General features: G+C 46.0%; 1 protein-coding gene across 11 annotated transcripts in view; it reads left to right on the forward strand.

Moving 5' to 3' along the window:
• SYNE2 (spectrin repeat containing nuclear envelope protein 2) overlaps window positions 1–26,685 on the forward strand; it is a 293,026-nt gene that overhangs the window by 253,623 nt on the left and 12,718 nt on the right. For 10 of the 11 annotated variants that reach the window (XM_036010877.1, XM_036010883.1, XM_036010867.1 and 7 more), the window contains 8 exons: window positions 2,701–2,856; window positions 4,991–5,149; window positions 5,905–6,071; window positions 18,756–18,918; window positions 23,254–23,441; window positions 23,951–24,101; window positions 24,416–24,598; window positions 26,019–26,156. In XM_036010877.1, coding sequence (XP_035866770.1) covers window positions 2,701–2,856; window positions 4,991–5,149; window positions 5,905–6,071; window positions 18,756–18,918; window positions 23,254–23,441; window positions 23,951–24,101; window positions 24,416–24,598; window positions 26,019–26,156 — 1,305 coding nt within the window. Of the gene's footprint in view, window positions 1–2,590; window positions 2,857–4,990; window positions 5,150–5,904; window positions 6,072–18,755; window positions 18,919–23,253; window positions 23,442–23,950; window positions 24,102–24,415; window positions 24,599–26,018; window positions 26,157–26,685 lie in introns of those variants that run through there. The other variant, XM_036010910.1, reaches the window with a different exon arrangement.

Consider the following 26,685-nt stretch of genomic DNA (forward strand, 5'->3'; position numbering starts at 1 on the left):
TTTTATTTATTTATTTTTATATTTTATTTATTTTTAGAGAGAGAGAGAAATATCAATGCATAGCTGCCTCTCATGTGCCTCCTATGGGGCACCTGGCCTGTAATCCAGGCATGTGCCTTGACTGGGAATCAAACCAGCGACCCTTTGGTTCATAGGCCAATGCTCAGTCCACTGAGCCACACCAGCCAGGGCAGTAATATTACTTTCACTTTTAAACTTTATGTGATCAGTATATGTTATATATATAACATATGCAACCTTTTTCTCTCATGATTTTGAGTCATCAGTGCTGATAGCTGTAACTCATTCATTCTCATGCTGTGTTGTATGCATTACAACAATATTAAACAGTTTATTCCTTCTCCAGTCACTTTGTATTGTAAAAAAAAACTTTTTAACACTTTTCATCATCTGATAGGTATGGGTAGTATATCTTTGTAGTTTAATTACTAGTAAGTTGAACATTTTTTCAGGTTTATTGCCCCTTCAGATTTGCTTTCTATGAATTGCCAATTTATATTCTTTACTCATGTTTCTGTTGGGCTGTTTTTCTTTTTCTTATTGATTTGAAATAGCCACTAATTTATTTTAGATAATTCTTCTCTGTTGAGCGTAGACATTACAAATGTCCAAGAGCTTCTTTTTGTATTTTTTCTTGGTGCCACTGCTGGAAAAAAAAGGATTGTTTTGTTGTTTTGTTATAGATGAATTTATCATTATCTTCATTTATGATTTGTAGTCTTTTGTGAAATCTCCATACTAAAGTGATAAAGTGTAGACTCTTACATTTTCTTCTGACAGTTCCAAGTTTTGTTCTCTAATCTACATCTCTATTCATTGAAGAATTAAGTTTTGCAAACCTTTGGAGTTGAAGATCCAATTTTTTTTTTTATTCATATGGATAATCAGTTGTCCCGATGACTGTTCATTGAATGGCCCAGGGTCAAATGTCATGTTTCCACATACACATGGTCTCTTTCTTGGTTCTCTGCTCCATTGGTCTGCTTATCTCAGCTTTTCTATCAGGGCTTCATTCTAGGCGTGACATGCACCCATTCCTTGTTCGCCCACCTTGGCAGGGATGTCCTTGGGTCTTTGATCTCCCACGGCTTTTAGAAGCAGTTTGTCAAACTAGGAAAAGTCCTGGTAAGAGTTGGAGTGGAATAGTATTGAATTGGTAGATTAATTCGGGAAAAGTAACATCTTTTTGACATTGAGTACTCCTGTTCCTGGATATGGCCTGTTGCTCCTTCTAGTTGTGGTCAATAATGTTTATTAAATAGTATTGTGAATCTTTGTGTTAGATGTATTCCTTCATGTGTTATTTTGAAGCTACTGAAAATACTGAAAATTTTGCCTTTTCCTTATTATATTGTCTATCACTGGTGCCTAGAAATGTGACTTTTATATATTGATATTATTTCAACCACCTTGCTAAACCCTTTTGTTAGTTTCAATATTTTTTGTATATATTCCTTCAGATATCTCTGTCAACAATCACCATTTGTGGAAAATGACCCTTTTTTTTTGTTTCTTCCTTTTAATTATATATATTTCTTCTGTCCTTTCTACACTGGTCAGGACTTCCAGAACAGTGCTGAGCAGAGGTAGTGGTGGCTGGCTCCTTTGTGTTAATCCTGATTTAAAAAAGAATTATTCTGAAATTTCACTCTTAGGTATATTTGCTGGTGACATCTTTATTAGATTAAGAAAGTTCCTACCTCCCTCTGATTTCTGATAAAGATGTCATTTCTCATCTCCACACAACCTTTAAAGGAAATTCTCCACACTATCTTATTAAACTTCTTGATGGCAAGTTGTGAAATCATATTAAATGAAGCTTTCAGAACTCTGAAAATCAATCAGAATGAACACATTTTCATTGCTGTCTACTCTAGGGCTTATTTCTGATATAAATAAGTAGTGTTTCTTTCAGGTACCTATTGGTAGGTATAGTGGAGACCTTTCAAGTATGAAGAACTGTTTAAGTGCAATATAAACGACCCTTGAGTGCTCTGGCTGTTTCCTTTTACCTGCCTTGTTGTGAAAGTAACTTTCTTGATTAAGTCCTAGAATTCAAAAAGTTCAAATTTGACAGATAATGCACTTTAAAAAATAAAGTTCCCAGGGTCAGAGGAAATTTTCTGCTAACCAATCTCTGCTATCAGAGAACAATTTACTTTTTCTTTCATTATATTTAACTTTCTCTTCTAAAGTTAACCAAAATAATTCCCTTGGAACAGAAACTGTTGTTCCGTGATTACCACAGTAGCAACAGTACACTTCCTAGGTGTTTGGTTTTTTTAAATGGGAAATCACACTTTATATATTTCTATAACATAGTTTCAGAATTAAGAGTCTGTATGTGTGATTGTTGTTTTCTTCTAAATAAACGTAAAGACTTACATGACTTTAAAGTAGAATTCATTATGTAAAAATTTGAACTACCCGAGGAAATGAAAACAGAGGTAGAAAAGTTTCCTTTGAGAGAAAGGTGGTGGATACCCGGCCAAGCCCAGCTGCAGACGCTCACCCGGGGCTGTTTCTCATTCCCCTGGTCCCGCCCCCTTCCGGGCCTCCCCTCCCCCAGAGTCCAATCAAAGGATTAGCCTACAGGTTTGGAAACAACAGCAGTTTGAGTTGAAGGTTTGCTTTTTTTGTTTTTGTTTTTTTTCTCCCTTTTCTTGTGTTTAAATGCAGGAACTAGAGAAGTCTTTGGCTAACTGGACTCAGAACTTGAAAGAACTTCACACAATGAAAACCGACTTAACCCAGCACATTCTTGTGGAGGACGTGATGATTTTGAAGGAGCAGATAGAGCATTTGCACAGACAATGGGAGGACCTCTGCTTAAGAGTAAGTCAGTTAACTGCAGGGCACGGCTGTTCTGGAGTTTATTGAAATGTCTCTGAAGGCCAGACAAAGTAGAACAGAGCTTAATTTCACTGAACCCGAGGCCCTTTTCAGTCGGAGCCCCGGCGGGCGGCTGTTCCTTCAGTAGGCGCAACACTGTTTAGCCGATTTGACCCTTTGTTTCTCTAGCACTCGGTGCTGAGACTTGGCACATTTTTAATGAGTCTTTTAAAGAAATAATGTTTAAATGTTGGGGGGTATTGCAACTATGATCAGCTGTTGGGCTGTGCTGTGTCTTGTGCAAATGACAAGCACTAATCTGTACATTGGAATCAGGACTCAGCAGAGGGATCGCTACTGGACTTAGAGTAGAATCTCTGCAGCATCTCTTCTGGATCAAGTCACACTTAATGCCCCATCAGCTGCCTTTTATCTGAGAACTGCATTCACATGGAGTCGATGTTGATTCAAGCAGCTGGTTTTCAGAACTCGCTGAAAGAGATGATCTGCTACACTTGGTATCTCAGTGGCTCACTTCTGATTAAGAATTGGATTGTGGTTAGGGTATTCTCCAGTGTGTGTGTGTGTGTGTGTGTGTGTGTGTGTGTGAGAGAGAGAGAGAGGGGTGGGGGGATCAAGGTGGAATTAAAGGGTTCAAATAGATCTTTGTTTTAAGAACATGTAATTCTAAGAAAAATAAATTCCTGCCTCATTTTTGTGAATTACGAGAAGTATTTTTAAGAGTTGACTTCAGACACTTTTGAATGCATTTTAATAAAGTAAAAACATTTGCCCTTTCTGATTTTAGTATTTAATATTCACAATGTACCCTATTCAATGTCCTTCTAGAATTTTTATTCAAATTTTATATAAAAGAAAATGTTTAGAAAATGTGAAAAGTATCCTGAAAGGTAAGCAGCCAAGACTGGGGTCCAGATGTTCCTAATTGTTACCATCAGGAAGCCTACCACAATGAGACTGCGCCATATGCCAGGGTCTTTTAAAGCTAAGATAAATAGATGCCCGGAGGAACAGAAACACAAAACTTCATTTTGGGGAGCTAGCTCTTTCACCTTTCTAGCACACTTGGTCGGTGGGTGTACAAGCATTAGGTGCTTTTTGCCTCACTCTGCAAGGAGCAGAGGTGTTTTTGTACAGAGCAGGAAAATCTCTGGCAGTTCAACCTAAGTTACCCCATTTGTAAAGTGGGGTGTTAAAACTACCAAAAGAACTCTTCAGCTACCCCTTTTAACCCTCATGTTCAAAAGATTTTTAACGTCGGAGAAGACTTTTCTTTACATTTAGAAAGGCTGGTTTTATTCTTTACTTTTATATTTAGTGAAGTAGTAAATGTGAACGAACCCTGTGAGGAGGAAAACCTTTCATTAATACCAGCTTAGGGCTTGCTTGAGCCTCACAGAGCACTGGGTGTTTGGGGTCAGCCTGCTTGCTGCAGATTGGTGACGGGCCCCATTTCCACGGTCTCGATCCAAAGCAGCAGTACTATGGAAAGGTGAATTAAATGAGTGATGTGCATTGTTTTTTTTTTTACCTTATTTTGCTTTGTTTTTGTTTTGAAATACAATACTAGAATATTTAAATGACTTTAATTTTCATGGTCCATTTGCATTATGAATGTTAGGTTTATAATTTGATCTGTATTATAGTTTTTTTTAATTAAGTAGGCAGGACATTGTCCTTAAGTAAGCTATCAGACTCATTTGTTAAAAGGGAAAGGGTTTGGGTCATAAAGGTATAAATTAGCTTTAGCAAGCTTTCAATAAAGGTATATTGAAAGAACAGGAACAGAAGAAATTTAAGTGATGCTCAATGTATTCATCTAACCTCTGTTTCTGATTTTTACTATAACCTGATACTGTTGGATAAAACTGAGTCCTTTTGGTCAGTTCCAGTTCAGGTACATTCTTTATATTGTTGCTGTTTATGACATTTATCAAAGGAGTAAAAAAATTCCGTTGTTAAACTTGAGGAGTTAATGAGGCAAAAACATAGTAGTTTAAGCCTCTAGGGCTACTGATTAAAATGAATGACTTTCATATTCCTTCCGATGGGGGAGGGTACGGACCGGCTTTCCTCTCTGCCCAGACTCAGCTGCCAAGTGCATTTTCATTTCCAGGTGGCTATACGCAAACAGGAAATTGAAGACAGACTCAATTCGTGGATTGTGTTCAATGAAAGAAATAAAGAGTTGTGTGCGTGGCTGGTGCAGATGGAAAACAAAGTTCTACAGACGGCAGATATTAGCATCGAGGAAATGATTGAAAAGTTGCAGAAGGTAAGCAGCAGCACCCACGTGAATGCAGTTACGGCTGCCACGGGATCCTCAGCCCTCCTCAAAATGGTGTGTTTCAGGTATGTTTCCAGTAACATTTTAGAAATTTAAAGGGATTTTTCTCTTTCTTCTCCTTCTCCGAGAAGAGGTGGTGGGTAAGTGAGGATTCCAGAGAGATGGGACATGTGGGGCCCACCTGGGAGGGCCCGGTGCTGGGTACTGAGGGGAGCGACTTTCCCTCAGGAACTCTGGCCAGAGAAGGGCCCACATCTTCTTAAGCATTTGTTCTCACCCCAAGTGAGTTACGGTTTTCCTAGCTCTGATTTCCTAGTTCTGAGTATGGTGGAGCTCCCCTTGCCAAAGGGGAGGGGCCAGCAGTACTGGGGCTCATCATCGCAGATCCGCACAGAAGAAGGTAGAAAGGTTCCCTGCCACTCAGGAAAACGCTTACTGATATTAGGCTAATTCAGTTATACTCAGTTGCCCCCAACTCCCAGATAATCAGATTGGAAGAAATCTGTGAGGGGAAGCCAGGGCTGTTCAGTTAGGACAGTAACCACTGCCCCACGGATTGCAGTGTGCAGGGCCGGCATCATTCGACTGGTTAGCCACTCACTGAAGAGCTGTGTTAACAAGCGTGAGAAGTTTTTAATTAAAAAAAAAATGTTTCTTTCAAGAGGCAACTGTGTGTTTATTGTCTGGCAAAGAAGTGAATTTTTGGCAGTAATTGAGGCTTTTTGTGTCGGTGCCCTTGCCAGGACTGCATGGAAGAAATCAACTTGTTCAGTGAAAACAAGTTACAGTTAAAGCAGATGGGGGACCAGTTGGTGAAGGCCAGCAACCAGACTAGAGCAGCCGAGGTCGATGACAAGCTCAATAAAATCAATGACCGCTGGCAGCACCTTTTTGATGTCATCGGCTCAAGGTAAGAAACGGTCTATAAACAATCCCTACTCGCTTAGGCGCCGCAGTTACCCCACAGACCTGGACACTGAGCCCAGCCTGACGCTGAGGTAGCCCAGTGGTTTCCTCACGTACAGCTGAAGGCACGGTTTGGTCAGCAGTGAGTAGCAATTCTTGTCTCAACAACATAGAACGGTTCTATTTTAGTATATCCCATTTCAGTAGTTTTTTTTTCTTTAGCTCAGAATTTCACATGAATTAGATTAGGTTTGAATGAGAGTTAGAAACTTAATTTGAAAAGAAAGGCTTGAGGAGGTGTTATTTAGAAATTGTAACTCTGTGTTGGGACTTGCCTGTCCCCCAGATGGAGTCACGCCTGCTGGGTCCTGCCTGTGGGTTGCAGGTGCAAGTAGGTCAGGGCGTGGGCCTGATTTCTAAATGCTGGTCTGGAGGTCCCCAACTGCCCCCATAGCTGGGGCGTGGAACACCTGAGGCGCAGGTCCTCCTTGTGTGTGAGGCGCGCCAAGTGCCCAGTGGGCATCTGGTCCTAAGTGGGGACTCAGGAGGCATGGCTGTGGCTACAGACCAACACTGTATTCTCCAGAGCAGCCCTGTCAGAAGTAAGGCTGACAATTTTATGTTTACACAAAACGATGACGATGATGTGGCTTTTAAATGGTTTCTGTTCTCAAATTCTGTCTCCAAAGACAGGCCCCAACCAAAATGTGTTTTGTTTTATTTTTGTTTCGTTGCAACCTGACATACCAAAAACAGTCCCTCCACTTGGGAACCACTTGTGCAACTGTGTGTGGCCACTGGCTGGGTGAGGCTTTTATGTTTTGAACACACACACGATGTGGAAAAAATACACAGGAGAACCTGTAAGGTGACACAAGTATTGGGTGTAGTGAAAATAAGATGCTCCTAATAATTTGGCATTTCCTCTACCTCATTGTTTACTGTAACCAGGAGTGAACCTGCTGCAAAGGCACCGGGCTGAGTGCTGTGAGAATTACAGACAGGAAGTAAGATGAGTCAGTTATGTAAATGGGAGCCGACATCTGAGCAGCTGTAAAACCGAGGGGTCTGAGGGCTCAGATCTCATCTTCCCGGAGAGGGGGTGGGGATTGGGAAGAGCCTCACAGAAGAGTGGTGTTCCCAGATGGTCGGGAATGAGCAGTGAGGGCTCGGGGTCCTGGAGCATCACTGGTGGCAGAGAGAGACAGAAGTGTGCTGGGAGCCACCAGGTACAGGGGCAGAGCAGCGAGGAAGCTGCTCAGGAAATGACAAGAGGCCCCACTGACGCAGGGGATGAAGCTACAAAAATAGGTTGGGGCTAAGTCCTAGAAGACCTTAAATCTCAACTTCTGTCCTGGCATCCTAAGTAGAGTCCAAGTCATTTGTGGATTTTTAGCAGCAGAGGGTCTGCCGAAGACGAACATTAGAGTGACTGGGCTGGCAGCATAGGCTGGGCTGAATCCAGCAGCTCTCTACGGCCAGTTCAAGGGAACACATCTGTGGAGACCCATGGCGGCGGCCCAAGGGAGGACTAAGAACTCAGGTTTGGAGCCCACGCTGACTTTCTCACTTACTCATCACGGAAACCTTTTGATTTAATCAAGAGGTTTTAATCTTTCTAAGTGATTTAATCTTTCTAAGCCTCAGCTTCCAAATCTGCACAGTGTGCCTGACAGCACGGTTCACATCTGAGACCGCTGTCAGGACGAATGACGTGCATCTTACATTTGGCACATGTGGGGTCCAGCGTTTAGTGAGTGGGTGTCATTGTTTCCCCTAAGAAGACACTGAGACGGAGGAGCATTTCTGCTGAGGAGAAGAGGACCCCCTGAGTCATGTCTGGTAGTGAGAGAGATCTTTCCTCCATGAGACCCATGTTTTTGACTGTCTTGTTTCCAGCACTTAAAACAGGGCTTCAGGTATATGTTGAAATGAATGAACGTTTCAGTGCACAAGAATAAGGTCGTGTCTGTTGGGTAACTTGTGTGTAGTGTGTCTTTGTTGACAGTTTTTAGAAGACTTATCCTAAGTCTTCCTGGGCACCTGGCACGAATCTAGGGCGATGTTGTACCTGTTTATGGACTGTGCTTCCTGAACACTAGAGTGACAGTCCATTCTCAATTATTCATGCTTTGGTTTTTTCACTACAGAGTTTAATAGGTGGCTTGCTTTTCTCTCTCCTTTCTGGCTGCCTGTCTTTAGCCAATTCCTTGGTGAGGAAAAAAAAAACAGTAGGTGAAATTTCAGTGGTCCTTTTGGAAGGAGCAACTGGCAAAATAAGGAGTTGAAATAATGGCAGATATTTTGTCTGCTAGCTGTGGTCTTAGCAATGTGCTTTTATGTATGATTTCACTTAATTTTCACTGTAATTCTGAGAGGTAGATACCATTGTCCCATTTTACAGATGACAAAACAGAGGCACTGAAGTTAAACAGCATGCCCACAGTTAGAGCCAGCATGTGAGGCAACCACAGGACTCCGACTCGGGCAGTTGTGTTGCCTCCCTGTTCCCCAGACCCTTCTGGTTTGTTACACTGAAATGAACTGAATACCTTCAAAACTAAGAAGCTGGGGCCCGGACCAGTATCACTCTGTTGGTTGGAGCATCAACCCATAATCAAAAGGTTTTGGGTTCAATCCCCAGTCTGAGTGCATCTGGGAGGCAGCCAGTCAGTGCTTCTCTCTTGCATTGGTATTTCTGTCTTTCCCTTCCTCTCTCTCTCTAACAGCAATGGAGAGGAGGAAAAAAACAGCAACAACTTAGGAACTAGGGAATACCAGTAACTTACCTTCCCTAAAGCAAAGGCCAGACTGAGACCAACGGCTCAGAGTCTAGGAGACTTTTCAATGAGTTTACCTCTTCAGGTAAATCTGTAGATTGAGGCAGCAGGCTTGGGCTGCCTGAAATTAGCCTCATGTAGAATCAGCTGTTTGTCTGCTCTCTGTTACTGATCATATCATCAGGTAAGTTGGAGGACAGGCTGCAGAACTTAGATTTGCATAGTGCCAACCAGGCGCACTAATGGCCTCATTTGCCCAGAGAATTCTGAATACTATTTATTTAACCTTTTCTGTCCTGCTCACAGTTTGCTTCAGCTTCACTCCTGTGGCAGGGGAGAGCATTTCCTATTAAAAATAATAAGATTTGGAGCGAGGCTGTAAAGTTACGAATGGTATTCAGAAATCCAAGACCTTAATAAATCAGGTTTATTGGGAAAAAATAAAAGACCTGTTGTTTCAGGTAAATTGTCAGCATAATGGAAGTAACAGGGTTAATTAAATGCACTTTAAATTCTGACCATTTCAGGTGGTAGACTCCATTATGGGGTGACTAGGGGGAAAATCAGCACTGTTTATTTTCAAGTGTCAGGCCGTCCATGTGTACATACATATATGTGATACAGCCCTGCAAGAGCTGTCGGTACCCTCCTTTTGACGAAGAGGGGCAGTACAGCTCAGAGATCATAAGTAACTGACTCGGGCCCAGTCAGTTCTGCACAGAGGGGGCTAGAGCCCGGGTCTGTCTGTCCCACTGTGCCCTGCATCCCAAGGGTACTTCGCTTCTTTGAGACCTTGTCTTTTAAAGGCAGTTTATCAGAACTTCTCTAAAACCAAGAACTCAGTGTAGAATTTACCATTTACTATAGAGCAGTGGTTCTCAAACGTGCATCAGAATCCCTGGAGGGCTCATGAAAACATGGGTTGCTGACCCCCATCCGCAGACTGCCGATTCTGGAGGTCCAGGTGGGGCCGAGAATGTGCATTTCTAACACATGGGGTCTGGGTGTTGCCAGTGGTACTGGTCTGGGGCACACAGAGCGAGTGGCAGGGTGAAGGGACGTGGTGCTGCACCAAGTCAGACGTCCTGGACCTGCCACTTGTTGTGAACAAGTCTTCTGGCCTCTCTGTGCCTCAGTTTCCTTGTTGATCAGCCATTACAAGATCCTGGATAAAAAACGCACCAGAACAACTATGGAGCCATCCATACACATGCAGGTAGCCTCTGGCAAGGTTAGTGTGGCTACACAGAGTGGGGCCGAAGTCGGTTTACAGTTGTTCATTTGTAAAAGAATACGATAATTAATAAATGACAATACAAGACTAAAGTCTGTTTCATGTACTCAAAACTGTGAACCTACTTTTGCCTTGTATGTAGGTAAGTTGGGGGAAGGGGTTTAGACCCAAACAACTTGCTTGCAAAAGGTTCTTCAGCTTCTATAAAATCTTTAAGACAACCTGAAGGACATGTCTTCTGAAATAACCAAATAACCCAGCGGGGCTTAGGGAGTCTAAGTCAGTCTTGATGCTGGTTTCATCACACGAGGTGGCGCAGGCCCCGGTGTGGGCATCAGCGTTCTCAGGCTCTCTCCATCGGAACCGCTGCCGGAGTTCGTAGCCGTCCTTGTGAGCCCTCGGGCGGCTTCTCACCTTTGTGACATGTAAACATTTATAAAACACGCCGTTAGTTCCATCAACAGGAAGGGCACTTTGAAGCACTATATATTTTTTTGGTGAATGGCATGATTACTCCAAAACTGAATCTGGATTGATGACATGAAACATTAATTATATACTACTATGCCTCTTTGACAGATTAAATAAAGAGGTGAACTTTTAAAAAATTGTACCTATTAGCTCCTCTTCCTTTTCCCCATGTTTTTTTAGATAGCATTTTTGAAAAGCAACCCAGCATGCACATTGCTCTGCGATTTGAAAAAATAGAAAGAGATAAAGAAAGAAACAAAAACAACAACCCAGCAAGACCTAAATGCTGGAGAGACAACTAAATTATAGAAGTTGTTTTTCAGAACTAGCAACACATGCGACCCTCTGTTTTGGAGGAAGCTAGGTTACCTATTAATAACAGTTTAGGCACAGGATGTTGGGTGATGGACAAAAAGATGTCAATTTGATTCATCTTACGGAGACCAAAACTTTGAAAAGTGGGTCCCCAACCATTGTCCCCAAAAGTGGGACAATGCCAGAGGAAGACTCAGCCAAACACATAATCTCACCTCTGCCTACTCTTGATTTCAAAACCCCAGTAGCTCAGCACCTTAAAAACTCACATACTTCTGTTTCCCAGAACCCCCTCCATAGTTATTAATCGAAGCCTGAGCTATGTCCAGTGAAGCAAGGTCGTGTGTCTTTAGTGAATCGCTCTGTGGTTGTTCCTCTTGGTGGAGCCTCTTCAGCGACATGGATGGGAGGGGGCTGTTTGTAAACTCTTCCCGCAGCGCGTGAGAATGATCTAGTCAAAGCTTTTGGTACCCAGGACACACGAGTGCAAAGTGCAAAGACGTAACCCAGAATACATACTTTAGTTACCTATCGATACCGGCATCACTGGTTTTAATTTTCTTTTTATGTATCTGAATTTCCTAAATGTTCGCTATGTGAAAAGGGACATGGGGCCTTTTTTTCCCCTTAAAAATTATACAAAGAATTTCTCTTTGATGGTAGCATCATTAATAGCCTTAGCATTCTTAAGCCAACCTCTGATAGATAGAAGGTTTTAGACACACCCTCGGTGGCTCCTTCCTGCTTAGACCAGGTAGCTCTCTCACTGCTAAAAGGATCAAGTCTGTGAAAAAACTTCCTAACGAAGCGTAATTTTCACATTTGATCTACCAATGTGAAAAGCCCACTGTTTTGTAAGAGTAGCAATTAAAATGTTGTCATTTAAACTCAGCTGTTATTACCATGGAAACTGTGTTAAGATTGTTTTTCTCATTTCTTGCAAAATGGGCAGGGAGATGTGTGCCTTCTTAAACTGATAAAGATTTTTGTTGCTCTCCCTTTATCTGTATTTTCTCAAGGCTCTTTTGGAAGACCAAACAATGCAGCTACTCATAAAGTCGACTTGCTCTGGTCTTAGCAGATTGCCTGATCCAGTGGGACTGGGTTTAGAGATTGTAGCACAGGGAGGGCCAGATGTGAGGTCAGCCTCCTGTCTCTCCTTTTCCCTTCCCATCAGCCCTGTCATTCCACTGCTGGAGCAGGTGGCTGCTGCTCCCAGACCCTGCAGCGATGCCTTCCTACAGGCTGGGGGGGCTTCCCCACGGAGACAGCAGCCATTGTTGAGTGGGTCGATGGACAGTCAGTAGCCTGTGTCCAGCATCAGACAGGTCCAGTGTCCTCAGTCTTGTGGAGCCATATTTAGCAGGTCCCAGGGCCAGCCAGGCATGTGGGCACGAGTTAGTCAGAGGCTTCCTATTTGTTTCCAGATCTGCACTCTGTTTCACCAGTCTAGAAAGCACTTGCTATGTTTCAAGGTAAGGAGTGTAATAATGACCAAATGTTGGGGTTTAAGGAGAAATGGTTGACATCATTAAGTCTCAAAATAAGGCTAGCATTGAGCCTGATAGGGGCTGGGTACAAACCCAGGTGCTCCCGTAGGCAGGGGGGCCACTCAGGGTCACGGAGACAGAGAACCTTAGGGACGCGGAGGAATGTTTAGATACTCATATTATGAGGAGCTAGCAAGGAAATTGCAAAATTTCTCCCTCTGCAAACTCTTGTGCTCCATTTATGCTATAAGAAGTCATTTTTTTCTGCAAAAAGCAGAGGAATGGACTAAACGAACTCTGCCCCTCCTAAGCCCGGAAATATATGGGCCTAAAAAAGGCCGGGCAGAACCACCCCTTCCCTCCCCACCCAGGACAATTTCTCCTTTAGGAGGCTGGGAGGAGGGCATTCCTGTAGGATGCAGGAGCTTCAGATTTCACCATTTCTTTTAAACCTGAAACAGAGAAGTTTAATTTGACGGGAACAGAAATCCTCTTGTCCGCGCCCCAATCTAAAATGTTTCTTCTCTCGGTTTATAGCACTTCATAAATAACCCATAGCTGAGATAACACAGTGAGTTTCTTCCCCCAGCATTGCAATCCTGCAGCATCAGAACAAAGACTGTGTGTGTGTGTAAAGAGCCGAGATATTCGCTTATTAGGAGGGAGAAAACAGATTAAAAATTGCATTTAGCAGAGAAGCAGGTCTCTTCCTTTCCTAAGGGCATTGCTTTGTAGCTGCGAGGGGAGGGTGGCCGGTGCAAGATGCTGAACCAGTGAATGGAGAGGCCTGCGGGCCGGGGGAGGGGCTGCCTTGTCCCTGGGAGGTGGAGGTGCAGCCGGGAACTTGGAGCTCTCGCTCAACATCAGGAATGATTTTTTTCTCATCAACAGTAAGTGCAATTTTGGTCATCAGCTCTGCCTGTGGCCGATGGGAGGCTGCTGTCTCCTTGTGTCTTGCTCTTTTGCTGTCTCATTTTGGTTACAATAGAAATTGCCGATGAGGTGGTGGCGGTGGAGTGTGTGTGCTGAGCCATCGGGGGATGGGTTCTTTCCCAGTGTCAGCATGCGTGTGGTGTCTGCAGCCAGCCTTTGACAAGCCGGGGAGAGACGTGATTACACCGTGTGCAAAATGGAAGTCCTCCGGCGACATAAATGCTTCAAAGAGGCAATTAGCTCAAGTGTATTGTAATGTCCGCGCCCCCAAACCAGGGCTTCAGGATCTTGATGTAATTGATTATCTTACTGTAAAGACGTTTGGTCATTTAAAGCGATGCAGTCGTACAGAATTTGAACAGTGTTTTAAGCAACTGACAGCTGCCCACAGGTCTGAGTATCTATTTGGAGACAAATTCAGATTCTTCAGCCATCTCAGTTTTCCTGCGTATATTTTCAGTATATTTCCTGAGTATATTTTCATTTACGCTGTCCACACTGGCATTGGAATTGTTTTACCTTATGCTGGTCTAGCGCCTTTATAATTTAACTGTAGACTCTTTTGTATGTAAGAGTATAGGATTGAAATGTAAATTATTCTGTATACATGAATTTGATACTTAAAGCCCCATTACACATTGTAGGACTTGGGCTTGGTATGCAGCCTGATACTAACCTGGCTTTATTTTGTTTATTTGGAAGAGTAGGGTTCTTAAATATTACATTTTGATCCGTCACTAGTTAAGATCAAAGAAAAACTTTGTTCACCTTGATTTTCTGCATTTCTACCCACAGTCCCTGCAGAAGAACTTCTAATTTGTAGCTAGCTACTCAGGCAAAATTCTTGTTTGGTTGCATATAAAAATGTTTTATTCAGGTCTTCCAATAGGCCACACAGGTGAAAAACCTCCCCTTTGACCCTCAATATTTTGTTTTTCTAGTCCTTAGAATTGAAACTTAGTTCAGGAAGTCACACTTATGTTTTCTGGAGAAATAAGATGTAGTGAAATGTGTGCATGAGCAACGTTTGTCTGGCGCGCCTGCGTGAAGCGCGGCAGGTGCAGGGGTGGCGAGCGGCGTGAGGTGCTTCGGCGGTTGATGCAAAGCAGCGTTGAGGTTGTTTCCCTGCGCCAAGTCTGGTTTCCGAACGGGTTTCCTTGTTTCTCGATATTAACTCGAGACTTAAACTTCTCTCAGAGCAGTATCAGTGAAGTCTGATGTTGAGGTGGGCTGCCTGGGCTCGGCCAAGGTCACGTACTTCCTGACCCGAGGAAGGTGATAATTGAATCTCAGCTTCCATGCAGAACAGAACGGAACACACTCAGCAGTGCATCTGAGGGTCCCCGGAGTGAGTTGCAACATATTATCTGAGGAGCAACATTTATTTCTATCACTGCGCATTTTTGGACATTTTGCCTTTAGTCAGAGGTTGGAACATGGAAACATGTTAAATCCTGACCCAGTGAATGTTTTATGGCTTCCCGGTGACCTTTCTTTCCTTCCCATCTTCCTTCCTCTTCGATTTGTCCCCAGTGTGTGTGTGCGGCTGATGTGCTCACCTGTCCAGTGCCTCACTTGCCTGGAATGGAACTGAGGGTTGGAGCATGTGAGGCTTGAAGGGAGGTGCTCTGGTCATTTGTCTATAACATGGCCACCTCGTTTATGAAAAAGACAAATTGGAAGGTATGAGTGAACACTACTTACTCATGCAAAAGTGACATATTGAGCACCTGCTTTATTGTATTATGATGTCTACATTGCATCAAAATTAGAGCATGAGCTCTTTGAAAAGCAGACTTATTTTCAGTTCTCTTTGCATCTTCAGGATCTGCACAGGACCCCAAGACAAAGCAAATGGTTAAATGTTTATTGAAAGGTCCTGTAGCCAGTGTGGTTCAGTTGGTTGGAGTGTCATCCTGCAAAACCAAAAGGTCGTGGGTTTGATTCCCAGTCAGGGAACATACTTAGCTTCAGAGTTTGATCCCCAGTTGGGGTGCATACAGGAAGCAACCAGTCGATGTTTCTCCCACACCAATTATCTCCCTCTCTCTCTCTCTCTCTCTCTCTCTCTCTCTCTCTCTCTCTCTCTCTCTGTCTCCCACCCTCCTTCCCTTCCTCCCTCCTTCCTTCCATCTCCTCCACCCCACCCTCTCCTTCTCCCTCACCCTGGGATTAACAGAATCCAAGATCACTGCACCTCTGTGTTTTTTGCACCCAGGTTATTTCGTTGCTGGTTAGCTCCCTTCATTTAGAGGCTTGTACTCTGGCCCTCTTTTTAGCATGAGAAGCTGGGATCCTTCGGCTGGAATAAAATCAGCCTATTCCAGTGGTGCCACTGTTCTGGGAGGAGGGGGCAGGAGAGCAGCGCAGAGGCTGCTGGGCCTGAGCACCTCTCTCCACCTATGGGGGAAGCTCTCAGGGTTGGGCCACTCCTTCAGACAGAGTCTCCCAGGGTGTGTCCCCTTCCAAACCATGTAAAGATTCTGTGGCTCACGGGGCCTGGGATTTTAGATGCTTGGCATTGCATGGAGTGTTCTTTCTGGTCCCTGGGTCATCAAGGTGACAAGATGTTGGGGTGAGAAGGGTGCACCTCTGAATCCGTAGGGACAAAGGACGGATCTCAGTTACAACTGCATTCAGGCCTGACCCTGGATTCTGTTACTTCCTTTTTAATAAATCATCTTGTGGCTTTGAAGGGAATCCCTCCTTGTGGTGTTTCCAATAAGAATGTAATTTGGAAAACATAACCCCTTAGAAATTATGACAACTACCCTGGCTGCTGTGGTTCAGTGGATTGAGGGCCTGCCTGTGAACCAAAGGGTCACTGGTTCAATTCCCAGTCAGTGTACATGCCTGGGATGCAGGCCGAGTCCCCAGTGGGAGGCACATGAGAGGCAGCTACTCACTGATGTTTCTCTCCCTCTCTTCCCCTCTGTCTAAAAAATAAATAAATAAAATCTATTAAAAATTATGACAACCATAGTTTCTGTTATGAAACCATAATTTCATAGTTTCTGTGTTTCTCCTGTCTTTCATAGTTTCTGAACGCCATTAGGCACTGTGCCAAATGTCTTTCATGTGTCTCTATCTCATTCACCACCCTCAGCCACCCAGTGAAGGAAGGTACTCACTCCTGTTGACACTGGTTTACAGATGAGATTTAACCAGAGGCAGGATTCAAACCCAGACCCTGACCATAGTCTGTGTGGTTTGCCACCCAACTCCACAACCTACTTCTAAGCCTGCCTGGCTCATGGCATGTTGATAATGAAACATTATGAACAGACTCTGTGCGGTCCAGCTCTGTGGAAATGAGGCATCATTGTAGGTAGCGCCGTGCCATCCCAGTCAGTGGTAATAAGAGCTGGTGTCCTATTGAGTGCTTATTCCATGTCATAGGCTTTACGTGCATCCTCTTGTTTGACTCAACCACCTGCAAGGTGGATAATTTTGCAGATAACAAGGAAACTGGGAATTGGGAATTTGGGGTTCCTTGTGGAGGCATGCAGCTTGTAGATGGTACAACAGCAGGTAGAGAGCCAAGTCTGGTCACCTCCAGTTCTGGACTTAACTTAATCCAGACGTTACCACCTCCTTCAAGCTGGAGGGTCCTCAGAGGCCTACTAGAGAGGAGAGGGCTCGAGGTGAAAGGATTTGTCCTAAGTCACAAAAGTAGCTAGTAATAGAGCTGGAGCGAAAAGTCCCAGGGTTGAGTTGGTCAGTTGTAGGATACAATAAATAAATAAACACATACACAAAACTCTGTGGTCTACTTAAATAGCTTGTGGTGGAAGGCTTATACACTTTTGTTCATTCTGCAAAGCTTGTCGACACCTCCTGCCCACCAGGCATTGTGGGAGGGGCTGAGCATACAGCGGGAGCAAGCCTGGTGCCGCATGTGATGGGTGCACAGTGAACGAAGGGTGTGGGCACAACATAGGGTGGGAAGGCCCCGGTGCTCGGAGCACTCAGCCAAGGGGCCGTGGTAGAAGCTCCAGGAAGAAGGAAGAGGAGCCACTTTGTGGAGCACAGGGTTGGAGGCAGAGAGGCCACTGACCACTGGACCTGAAAACTCAGCAGATTAAACGCTTTGTCGAGGTAGGACGAGGGCTGCAGAAGGGTTGGAATGTGGACCAGACCTGCCATCTCAAGTGTACACTTCAGCTGCAGAACCAAGGGCAGATGGGAAGGCAAGGAGGGGGGCAGGAAGCCGCTCACAGGCTGTCGAAGAAGAGATGATGACAGTGAGGGTGGTGGTGTGGGGAGTTCCGTGGGCGCCCTGTGACTTGGGGCCGGGGCCCCAATCTCTGTTCCTGGTCCGTGGGCAGGAGCTCCGACAGGACCTCACAGCCCAAGTGCTGACCGGTCCGTGGGAACGTCCCGTATTTCACCCAAAATCCCACAGGTCTCCAGAAAAACCCTCTCTCTGCTTTAGACCTTTCATGAGAGCAGTTTATGGAAGCATTTTATTTCAGGGTCTGTGTGAAGGTCGTTCCGCAGCAGCTGTGTCCTTCCCTGTGACCGTATGTTGACAGACCACGCATGTTTGTTCAGAGCCTCTCCCTGCCAGGTCAGGCAAATCGGCGAGGTGGATGGATTTAGAACTGTGTTCGAAAATTAACTTTGCCCCACCCCACTCCCTTTTTGGCTGACACAGCTGCCCACAAAGGTCTGGTTCTATGTGTGCCGTACCCTCGACCCCTCAGACTAGACATGGTGGGGTTTGGTACGTGTTCTGTGCTTGCTTAAGGGGGGAGTCCTGTGAGAGACATCTCGGGCTGCACACCACCAAATGAACCAGGCATGTGGCAGCTTTAGGCCATCAGGGAAGGTCACTGGTGGCTACAGTCTCGGGGATACCCAACCAGGGGTGTCCAACCTGCAGCCCAGGGGCCACGTGCAGCCCAGGATGGCTATGAATGTGGCCCAACATGAAATTGTAAATTTACTTAAAACATTATGAGATTTTGGGGGGATTACGTGTCACAATGAATTAAATATGTAGCCCAAGACAGCTCTTCTTCCACTGTGGCCCACAGACTCGGAAAAGTCGGACACCCCTGCCCCTGAAATGGGTAGGAGTCAGGCATGGTATTTAACCTAGAGAGAAAGAAATGGCATCTCCTCTCACCCCTGGGGCCTCAGAAAGATGGACCGGGTCTCAGGGGATCCCCCTCCAGGAATGATAGGACTTCATATTTGCTTGGATAGATTAACTCTGAGTCCACTTGAAAATCAGTGGGGACGGCAATTTTGTGGTGTCTCGACTTCAATCTTTATTCGGTCTGTTGCAATTACTGTTCTGCAAAAACTCGTATCTGGTGAGAGTTGTTCCCACCATAAAATCAATCACTGATGTAGGTTGCTTTTTACCCGCCAGCGCTCTTACTGGAGCGTGCTCACCACTAAATGTTGCACCTCGGTATTCCACCTCTTTTTTTTTTTCTTCCTGCAAATATGTTTAGGGTGAAGAAGCTGAAGGAGACCTTTGCTTTTATTCAGCAATTAGACAAAAACATGAGCAACCTCCGCACCTGGTTGGCTCGCATTGAGTCTGAGCTCTCTAAGCCCGTGGTGTACGACGTCTGCAACGACCAGGAGATCCAGAAGAGGCTCGCCGAGCAGCAGGTGGGCCAATGAGCAGCGAGCTCCTGTAAGCGCGTCGGTGTCCGCGACCTCTGCCAACTCACACCTTTGCGTGGTGGCTGTGTTCTGGAGCGTTCACACTTCATGACACTGGTGTTTCCAGAGAACACGGACCGCCTGTCCGTGTTCTGTGCGTGCGAGGTGCTCTGCCTGCCTGTCCATCACCATTCACTCGACGCCTTGTGAAACACTTGGAATAATGTTTGAGATGCAGACGTTAATCTTAGTGGCAAAGAGGTTTTTTTATCTTGTACTTTTTAAACTTTGATCTCTGTTTTGTTTTTGTTCCTGTGGGGTTGGCAAATATAGGTTTACAGTTGTGGGTATGCAAAACACAGAGTTTATCCTTCTTTATTTATTATTAATTATTGCATTATTTGTATTACAGTGGTAAGCTTATGTTTACCCACCCCTGTATAGTTTTGGGAGGCAATTAATTGAAAGACAAGTAACTTTTCTTACCAAGAAAGATATTATGGGTTAATACCCTGTGTCTGATAGAGTTTTTTAAAAAACAAATAGAACAAAAACAGTGTAATAAGGCACATGCTTGGACCAGTAGCTCTGGGAGCCTCCCCGGCAATGCTCTCTGCATTTCTGTTATCAGTTATATACCCTCTGGGCCACCCCTGGAAATTCCAGTGTGCAAAGCACTGAATCCTTGAAATCACTGACTTATCAAATCCACTTTCCTGCCCTCCGTGGGCTCACATTCACCTATCCATTCTCATATGCTGTGCCTGAGCTTGTCTTGACTGATAAAATAGCTGTTCAGGTGATTGGTTCAGTGGCTCTCCTTTACCTCTGTTTTTCCCAGACCCATAAGCAGATTCTGTGTTGACCACAGAAGCACCGTGGTTGTCCTCACATTCTCTGACTCGGATCTGTTTTCTTCACGTTGCCTCCAAAGCCGTGGTGCCTATCAGCCCACCGGGAGATTCACCCACATGTCGTAACTGCTTAGAGGTAGAATCGGGGCTGCATCTTTCCATCAGGGTCAAGGCCAGAGGCCACCCCTTGATGATAAATTCTCTTGAACTTAGGTCAGTCCTTTTAATACGAATGTGGTATCTTGTGCTACCATGAAATGGAACTGAGTATTTGATATTACTCTGGACTTAGATTTCTATCCAGTCTGTTATAATTACTGTTCAAATGGTGCGTATTCTCTGATTTTCAAACTAGTGTAGTGTAGCAGTGCTACAAAGTAAAACTACTGTTTTTCCACTTAGCCTCAGAAACTAAAATATGTCTTTCTCATTGAGGCCATCTAAATTCTGTCTTTGCTCTGTGGAGAAATGAATATTGGCACTGTGGTAATGGACACTACAGAGATTTTAATGCCCTTCTAGAATCACAGCTACTGAACATTACCAGCTTTATTTACAAGGCTGATCCATTAGAATGAATTTGTTGAGCAGTCTGCTAATTAATCGGCCTTGCAAATAACCATTTACCCCGAGTGGTGAGTTTTTTCAGGTCTATTTACAGGTATGGAAACTGACAACATTGTTCTTAAGGAATGACTGGATAAATTTGGCCTTGGCCAATTATGTGCATTAACATTTTATAAATTTGAAGTGTGACAACACGTCATTAAATTACAAGGAATTTATTCCCAAAAGCATAGAATTTGGAGTGACTGCCACTCTCCTGGCCTTCTTTGTTCCTGTACTGAGATGGTACCTGATTTCAATCTGGTTGATTTATAGGCTCCCACTTGATAGAATTCAGAATCACCAATGTGGAATATTTATCCTTTGGTTACAAAAAAGAAAGAAAGAAAGAACTAATATGCAGTTGATGTTCAGGACTACCATTATTGTAAAAACTTAGATGTATTAGTTTTCTATAGTTGCTGTAACAAACACATCACCACATATTTAGCATCTTAACACTAATGTATTGTGTTAATGGTTTTGGAGGTCAGAAATCTGACACAGGGCTGAGACCAAGGTCTCAGCACAGCTGATTCCTTTCTGACAGCTGGGGAAGAACCCATTTCTTTGCCCTTTCCAGTGTCCAGGTCTCCACATTTCTTGGCTCATAGCCCCTTCCTCTGTCTTCAAAGCCAGCAAGTTGCGTCTCTCTCTGCCTTTCCTCCATAGTCACTTCCTCTGACTCTTTACCTCCCTCTTCCGCTTCTGTGGAGCCTTGGGATTACATTGGGCCCACCCAGCTAATTTAGGATAATTTCCCTATTTGAAAGAGTTGAATAGCAAACTTCATTCTCCATTGCCATGGAGACTAGCATATTCACAGGTTTTGGGGCTAAGGGCATGTGGACATCTTGGGGAAGGGGAAATAGTCCATCTTCCACAGGTGTCCTGAGGAAACTTTAGTATTTTTGTTAAAGGGAAAAAAAAAGTTACTATGTGTTTATGTTCTAAGCCTGGGCTTTAAATGCTCCATCAAAAACACTGAAAACAAATGTGTCACACACAATTATGTATGGACCACTTGAAAAAAAAAACGTTTCCTATGTTTCTGTCACTAATTAAATATATTAAATTGCTTGATTCCTTCCAAAAATAAAACCTAAACACTTGGGATCACCAACCAGTGCCTTCTGCAAAAGCCCTCGGCCCCAAAAGTGATTGACAGACACGATGTCCTTGGTTTCTCATTATAATAACGTCCTTGGGGCTCCAGTGCAGGAGGGGCCAGGCCTTGTAAGAGTCCTTCTTGTTTCCCCTCTGTTAGGTAGAATGTCTCTAGGTGATAAGGGTTGTGTTGTCATTCCTGTTGAATATGTCATCTTCAAAGTGTAAAGGATGTAGAACCTTTGTGACACTTTTAAATCAGGAACCACATTATATTTTATTTTTATTTAGTTTTTTTATCCTCACCCAAGGACATGCTTATTGATTTTAGAGAAGGGGGAGGGAAGGAGAAAGGGAGGAAGAGAAACATTGATGTGCTAGAGAAAGATCAATTGATTGCCTCTTGTATGTGTCCCAACCAGTGACTGAACCTGCAACCTAGGCTGGGAATCGAACCCACAACTTTCAGTTTATGGGACGACACTCCAACCCAGTGAGCCACACCGGTCAGGGCCAGGAACCACTTTGGTTGAGTTTTTGGCATCACTGCTGTTTTCTTTGGTTTTCTGATTCCCGTGGGTGTCATATGGTGTCTTGGGGGGAATTGTTGGTCCCCCCCATTCTGTAATTACCAATGGCTCCCCTCCAAGTGGGCGAGCTCAGCTTCCTGCCCACCCCCCTAAAACTCTCCCCAAGACCACGCTGGTGGACTTGCTCACCACCCCCTGACCACTCCCAGGGAGACAGGCTAAAACCACCGCAGGGACACTCCCCATGCGATTTTCTTTCCTCTCGCCCTGGTTTTCTCCTTGTCCCAGTTCCTTTTGTGTGCTCCGTCTTCCTGGCTGTATTCCTGGCTCTGGTTTCGTGTCTCCCCCATCTTCTCTCTCTCCCTCTCCACCCCGCCTCCCAACTCTTTCCCAGCCCCAGGGCTCTGTGTCACCTGCTCCGGGGCAGAAACACAAACCAAGCAGGAGCCTGTTTCCAATACTGTCTTATGTCATTTCTTAGGTCCAGTTCCTCAAATTACATGGGAACAGTTTTCAAAATCGAATTGTTGTGTAAACTCATGCCTGAGTGGGTACCAGTGGTAGGATTATTGTCGGCATTACTCATTTAGCACCTGTGTTAGGATTCCCTTTCTATTGTTTCAACAAAGTTAAAGGGGTTTCTATCAACATGGGTAAATGTCAGGGAAGCCTGTGATGGTTCCAGGTAAGAATTCTGTGTAAACCTCATCATTTTAAAGCGAGCCCTCGCCCCGGCCCCAGGGAGGCTCCCGCCACTGCAGCGTTTCAGGCATCAGTCCTGGGCTGCCAAGCCATCACCCTGCACATCTCTCTTCACAGCGCATACGGGGCGACGAGCCGAAAAACACATTTTCTTCTGAACATAACTTTGAGGTGCTCATTTTTAATCAGTCAGGATCTGGGTTAAGAACTGCTTGATTTAAAATTGAGTACTAGCATTTTATTCTTTATATCCACTTAAATACAGAATGACCCAAATTATGCATTTATTAGAAGAAAAGTAAGAACTTATTAGTCCTGTTTACTAGTAGCAGGACTCTCCAAAATGATGACACAGTGAGGTGACCTGGGGTGACCTCCACGCTGCCTGCCCATAGGCGAGAGTCTGTGCTGTTGCTTCCAAGGTGGAAAGGCACCCACCCCTGTGCCCCCTGGGCTGGCGGGTGGGTGGGGGCCCTTTGATGCCGACCCTCCTACCACCAGCACCATCTCAAGGGGCTTCTTACTCTCCCGTGGTTTTGTAGGACCTGCAGCGAGACATCGAACAGCACAGCGCAGGCGTGGAGTCTGTGTTCAACATCTGTGATGTCCTCCTGCACGACTCCGACGCCTGTGCCAACGAGACCGAGTGCGACTCCATCCAGCAGACCACCCGAAGCCTGGACAGGCGCTGGAGGAACATCTGCGCCATGTCGATGGAGCGGCGAATGAAGTGAGAACTGAGCCGCCCCTCCGTGTGTCCAGTGTGGTCAGCCGGGGTCTGTGCACCCTTCTGGCCTAAATGAGAGTGACTGTGTTCTGTTCGGTTCACAGGCTGTTGGCAGAGAAGGCTCAGTGGGTGTGACAGTGCTTAAAAAGTCATTATTGCAGAGAAACATAATGGCACAATGTCTTTCCCGGCACCCCCTGTGCCTCGGATGTAACCGTGGCTGGCCCCTGTGCTCCCAGCATAAAGCAGTGGAGAAAGGCCTGTCTCCTGTCGGTTAACCTCCAAAGCAGGAGCTCTGAGGGGCTTGGCACTCCTGTAAGGAAGGTGTCCTTCCCGGGAAGCAGCGTGCCCAGTTATTTCCTGGAAGGGGTATTAGGGTCACTCCACCTGAGTAGTGCCAGTGCTGGGGGCGGGGGAGGTGGCAGTTGGGAATAGGATGAGTTGAGAGAGAGAAAGGATAAGAGCTGTGGTCAACATGGATGGCTTGGACTAAGTTGTCTTCCTCCCGTCAGAATTGAGGAGACCTGGCGCCTGTGGCAGAAGTTCCTAGATGATTACTCCCGCTTTGAGGACTGGCTCAAGTCAGCCGAGAGGACAGCGGCTTTCCCCAATTCCTCAGAGGTGCTGTACACAGTAGCCAAAGAGGAGCTGAAGAGGTTCGAGGTAAAGACCTGCACAGGGCTCAGGGGCTGCTAGAAGGACTTCCTCCCAGTGGGGGCTTCCCCGACCTCTGCCCAGGGCCCCCACAACCTGCCATCAGCTGCTAAGACAGCTTTGTAGGATGGCACCGGTGTCTGCCAGCGGGCAGGCGGTAGACTTGGAATCCTGTTCCATAGCTGGCGTCAGGGGAGCAGGTGGAGTAGGCCCCCAGAGCCACTGTGGTGCGGGGACCAGCCGCCCGCAGCGAGTCATCCGGGGTCTGCAAGGGGCGTCCTGCACCGCCTGCTGCGGCACTGACGCTTCTCTGTGCGACACAGGCCTTCCAGCGGCAGGTCCACGAGAGGCTCACGCAGCTGGAGCTCGTCAACAAGCAGTACCGGCGGCTGGCCCGGGAGAACCGCACCGACACGGCCAGCAGGCTGAAGCAGATGGTCCACGAGGGCAACCAGCGCTGGGACGGCCTCCAGAAGCGGGTCACGGCCATCCTGCGCAGACTCAGAGTAACCTTCTTCTCTACGTCACGGGGTCGTTTGTAGACGTTTGGGAGAAGTGATGCGTGATCTCGGGCTTGTAACCAAGGGTAGAGGATTCTGTGGAAGGCCCACGCGAGCTTAACGTTGTTTTCTTTTGTGCAAGCCCAGAGCTGCCAGCTCTTTGTGTTTTTCTAAGCCATCTTTTGCCCGAGAACAGGCTTCTTAGGCACAACACGTTTATGTGATTTATGTTGCCAAACAAATTTCTTTTTTCGTCCTCAGCAGCCCCTGAAGGTGTGCATGCTAGCTCGCAGGCTGCCCGGGGCGGGGTCGGGGGTGGACTGCCATCTGGAGTCTGGGCCGCAGTCTAGAAAGAGGCCAGCTTTGCCCACCCGCCTGCTTTGGTGTCGAGCTTCTGGCGCTGTGAGGGACATGGACAAAGCCCTCTCTGCACAGCGAGGGTTGGAGACAGCAATTCCCTGAATTTCGGAGCACACTGACTAACCTCAGAGGCTGGGTTTGAGGGGTTTGTTTTTTTTTTAGCGTAGGCATTCATCTTAGATTTCTGTAACTCAGAGGCGTGATGCCAGCCTTTGTGAAGCCGGGCGTGAACTGCCAGGACCAGAGCGCCGTGTGTCTGTGGGAAGAGAAGTGACCTCCGCTCCTGTTCTCGGGGCAGGGCGCTGTTGGGGCCGCACTGAACAAACGGAAGTCGGGGCTGCTGGGGTTTTTAAACCGCTCAGGGAGACGCTGGCTAGCTTTCCAGATACACCCCTCGCATTAATTTGTCTTCTGCTGACCTGACTGGGAGCAGTCTGACGCCCCATTTGGCACTGAGTGCTACGTTTGTTTGGGAATCTACTGCCCGTCTATGACGTGGGAACCTGAGAGGCACCCTGAATTGGAGGGGATGAATCTCCGCCTCAGGGTCTTCTTTCTCTGGGGAGACACATCCAGAATCACATCAGTGGAGGCAAGCGGGGCACTGGTCCAGGTTCAGCCCCACATCACTGATTGTCTGTTTTAGAGCTACCAAATCCTGTCAAGCAAAAGCTTCCACAGACAGTGGGTAAAAGAGGCAAGGTGCCAGGCTTGGGCTTTGAGGGGGTTCCTCCAAGGACAGGTTGGGAAGATCACAGACAGAGAATTAGAGAATTTTAAATGCTAAAAGGACTTTAAAGGTCTTAATTGTTCCCCACCCTTACTTGCCAGGGAGGACACCGAGACTCAGAGAAACCGAGGAGCCTGTTCGGTGTCACACCGGGCAGGCCCGGGGCTCCTGGCCCCACGCTGGTGCCTGAATGCCCTGGGAGCCCCCGGGTGCCGAGGGACGGGCTTCTCTCTGAGGACTGCAGGCACCTTCCCTTTCAGCCAGGAGTGACCTTGCTGTCGACCTGAACTCTCGTTCTGCCATCAACAAAAATGTATTATTCTTCCCCCTTTGCAGCATTTCACCAATCAAAGGGAAGAATTCGAGGGCACCCGGGAGAGCATCCTGGTGTGGCTCACAGAGATGGACCTGCAGCTGACCAACGTGGAGCACTTTTCCGAGAGCGACGCCGACGACAAGATGCGCCAACTGAACGTAAGGCTTTCCCCCTCGGCCCCTCTGAAAAGAATGCAGCTCTGCAGAGGAGACCAGGCCAAGTACACATTTCACCTGATACCCTGGGAGCAGATTCCAGAACTGTTCAAGCAGCCCGGCTGCATCCACCTGTGTACTGCTGCGTTATCACGAGCAAGGAGACTGACTATTCCCTGCAGCCAAGGGGCAGTGGAACAGGGCCCTTTTTTCTCTGTCATTTGTAATCATCCAAGCAGAGAGCACTCTTCAGGTTCCAGACCGAAGTCCATGAGCTGCTGTTTGTTCCCCCAGCCCTCGGTCCGCGTGCACAGGTGCAGTGTGACGGGGGAGCTGCATCAGGAGTGGGGCCGAGAGCAGGCCCCTTCTCCTCCCCCGCTGTTGCAGCTGATCTGTGTCACACTGTAGTATCGCAGCATTCCCTCCTCGGTGCGGTTTTACAGGAAGTGGAGATGGAGATTTGTCTGCCCTAATAAGATGGCACTAATGAGTATTAGCACTGTGTCAACAAGCAAATGCCCATTGGTGACGG

This window comes from Phyllostomus discolor, chromosome 1, assembly GCF_004126475.2.
Source record: "Phyllostomus discolor isolate MPI-MPIP mPhyDis1 chromosome 1, mPhyDis1.pri.v3, whole genome shotgun sequence".
Lineage (NCBI taxonomy): Eukaryota > Metazoa > Chordata > Mammalia > Chiroptera > Phyllostomidae > Phyllostomus > Phyllostomus discolor.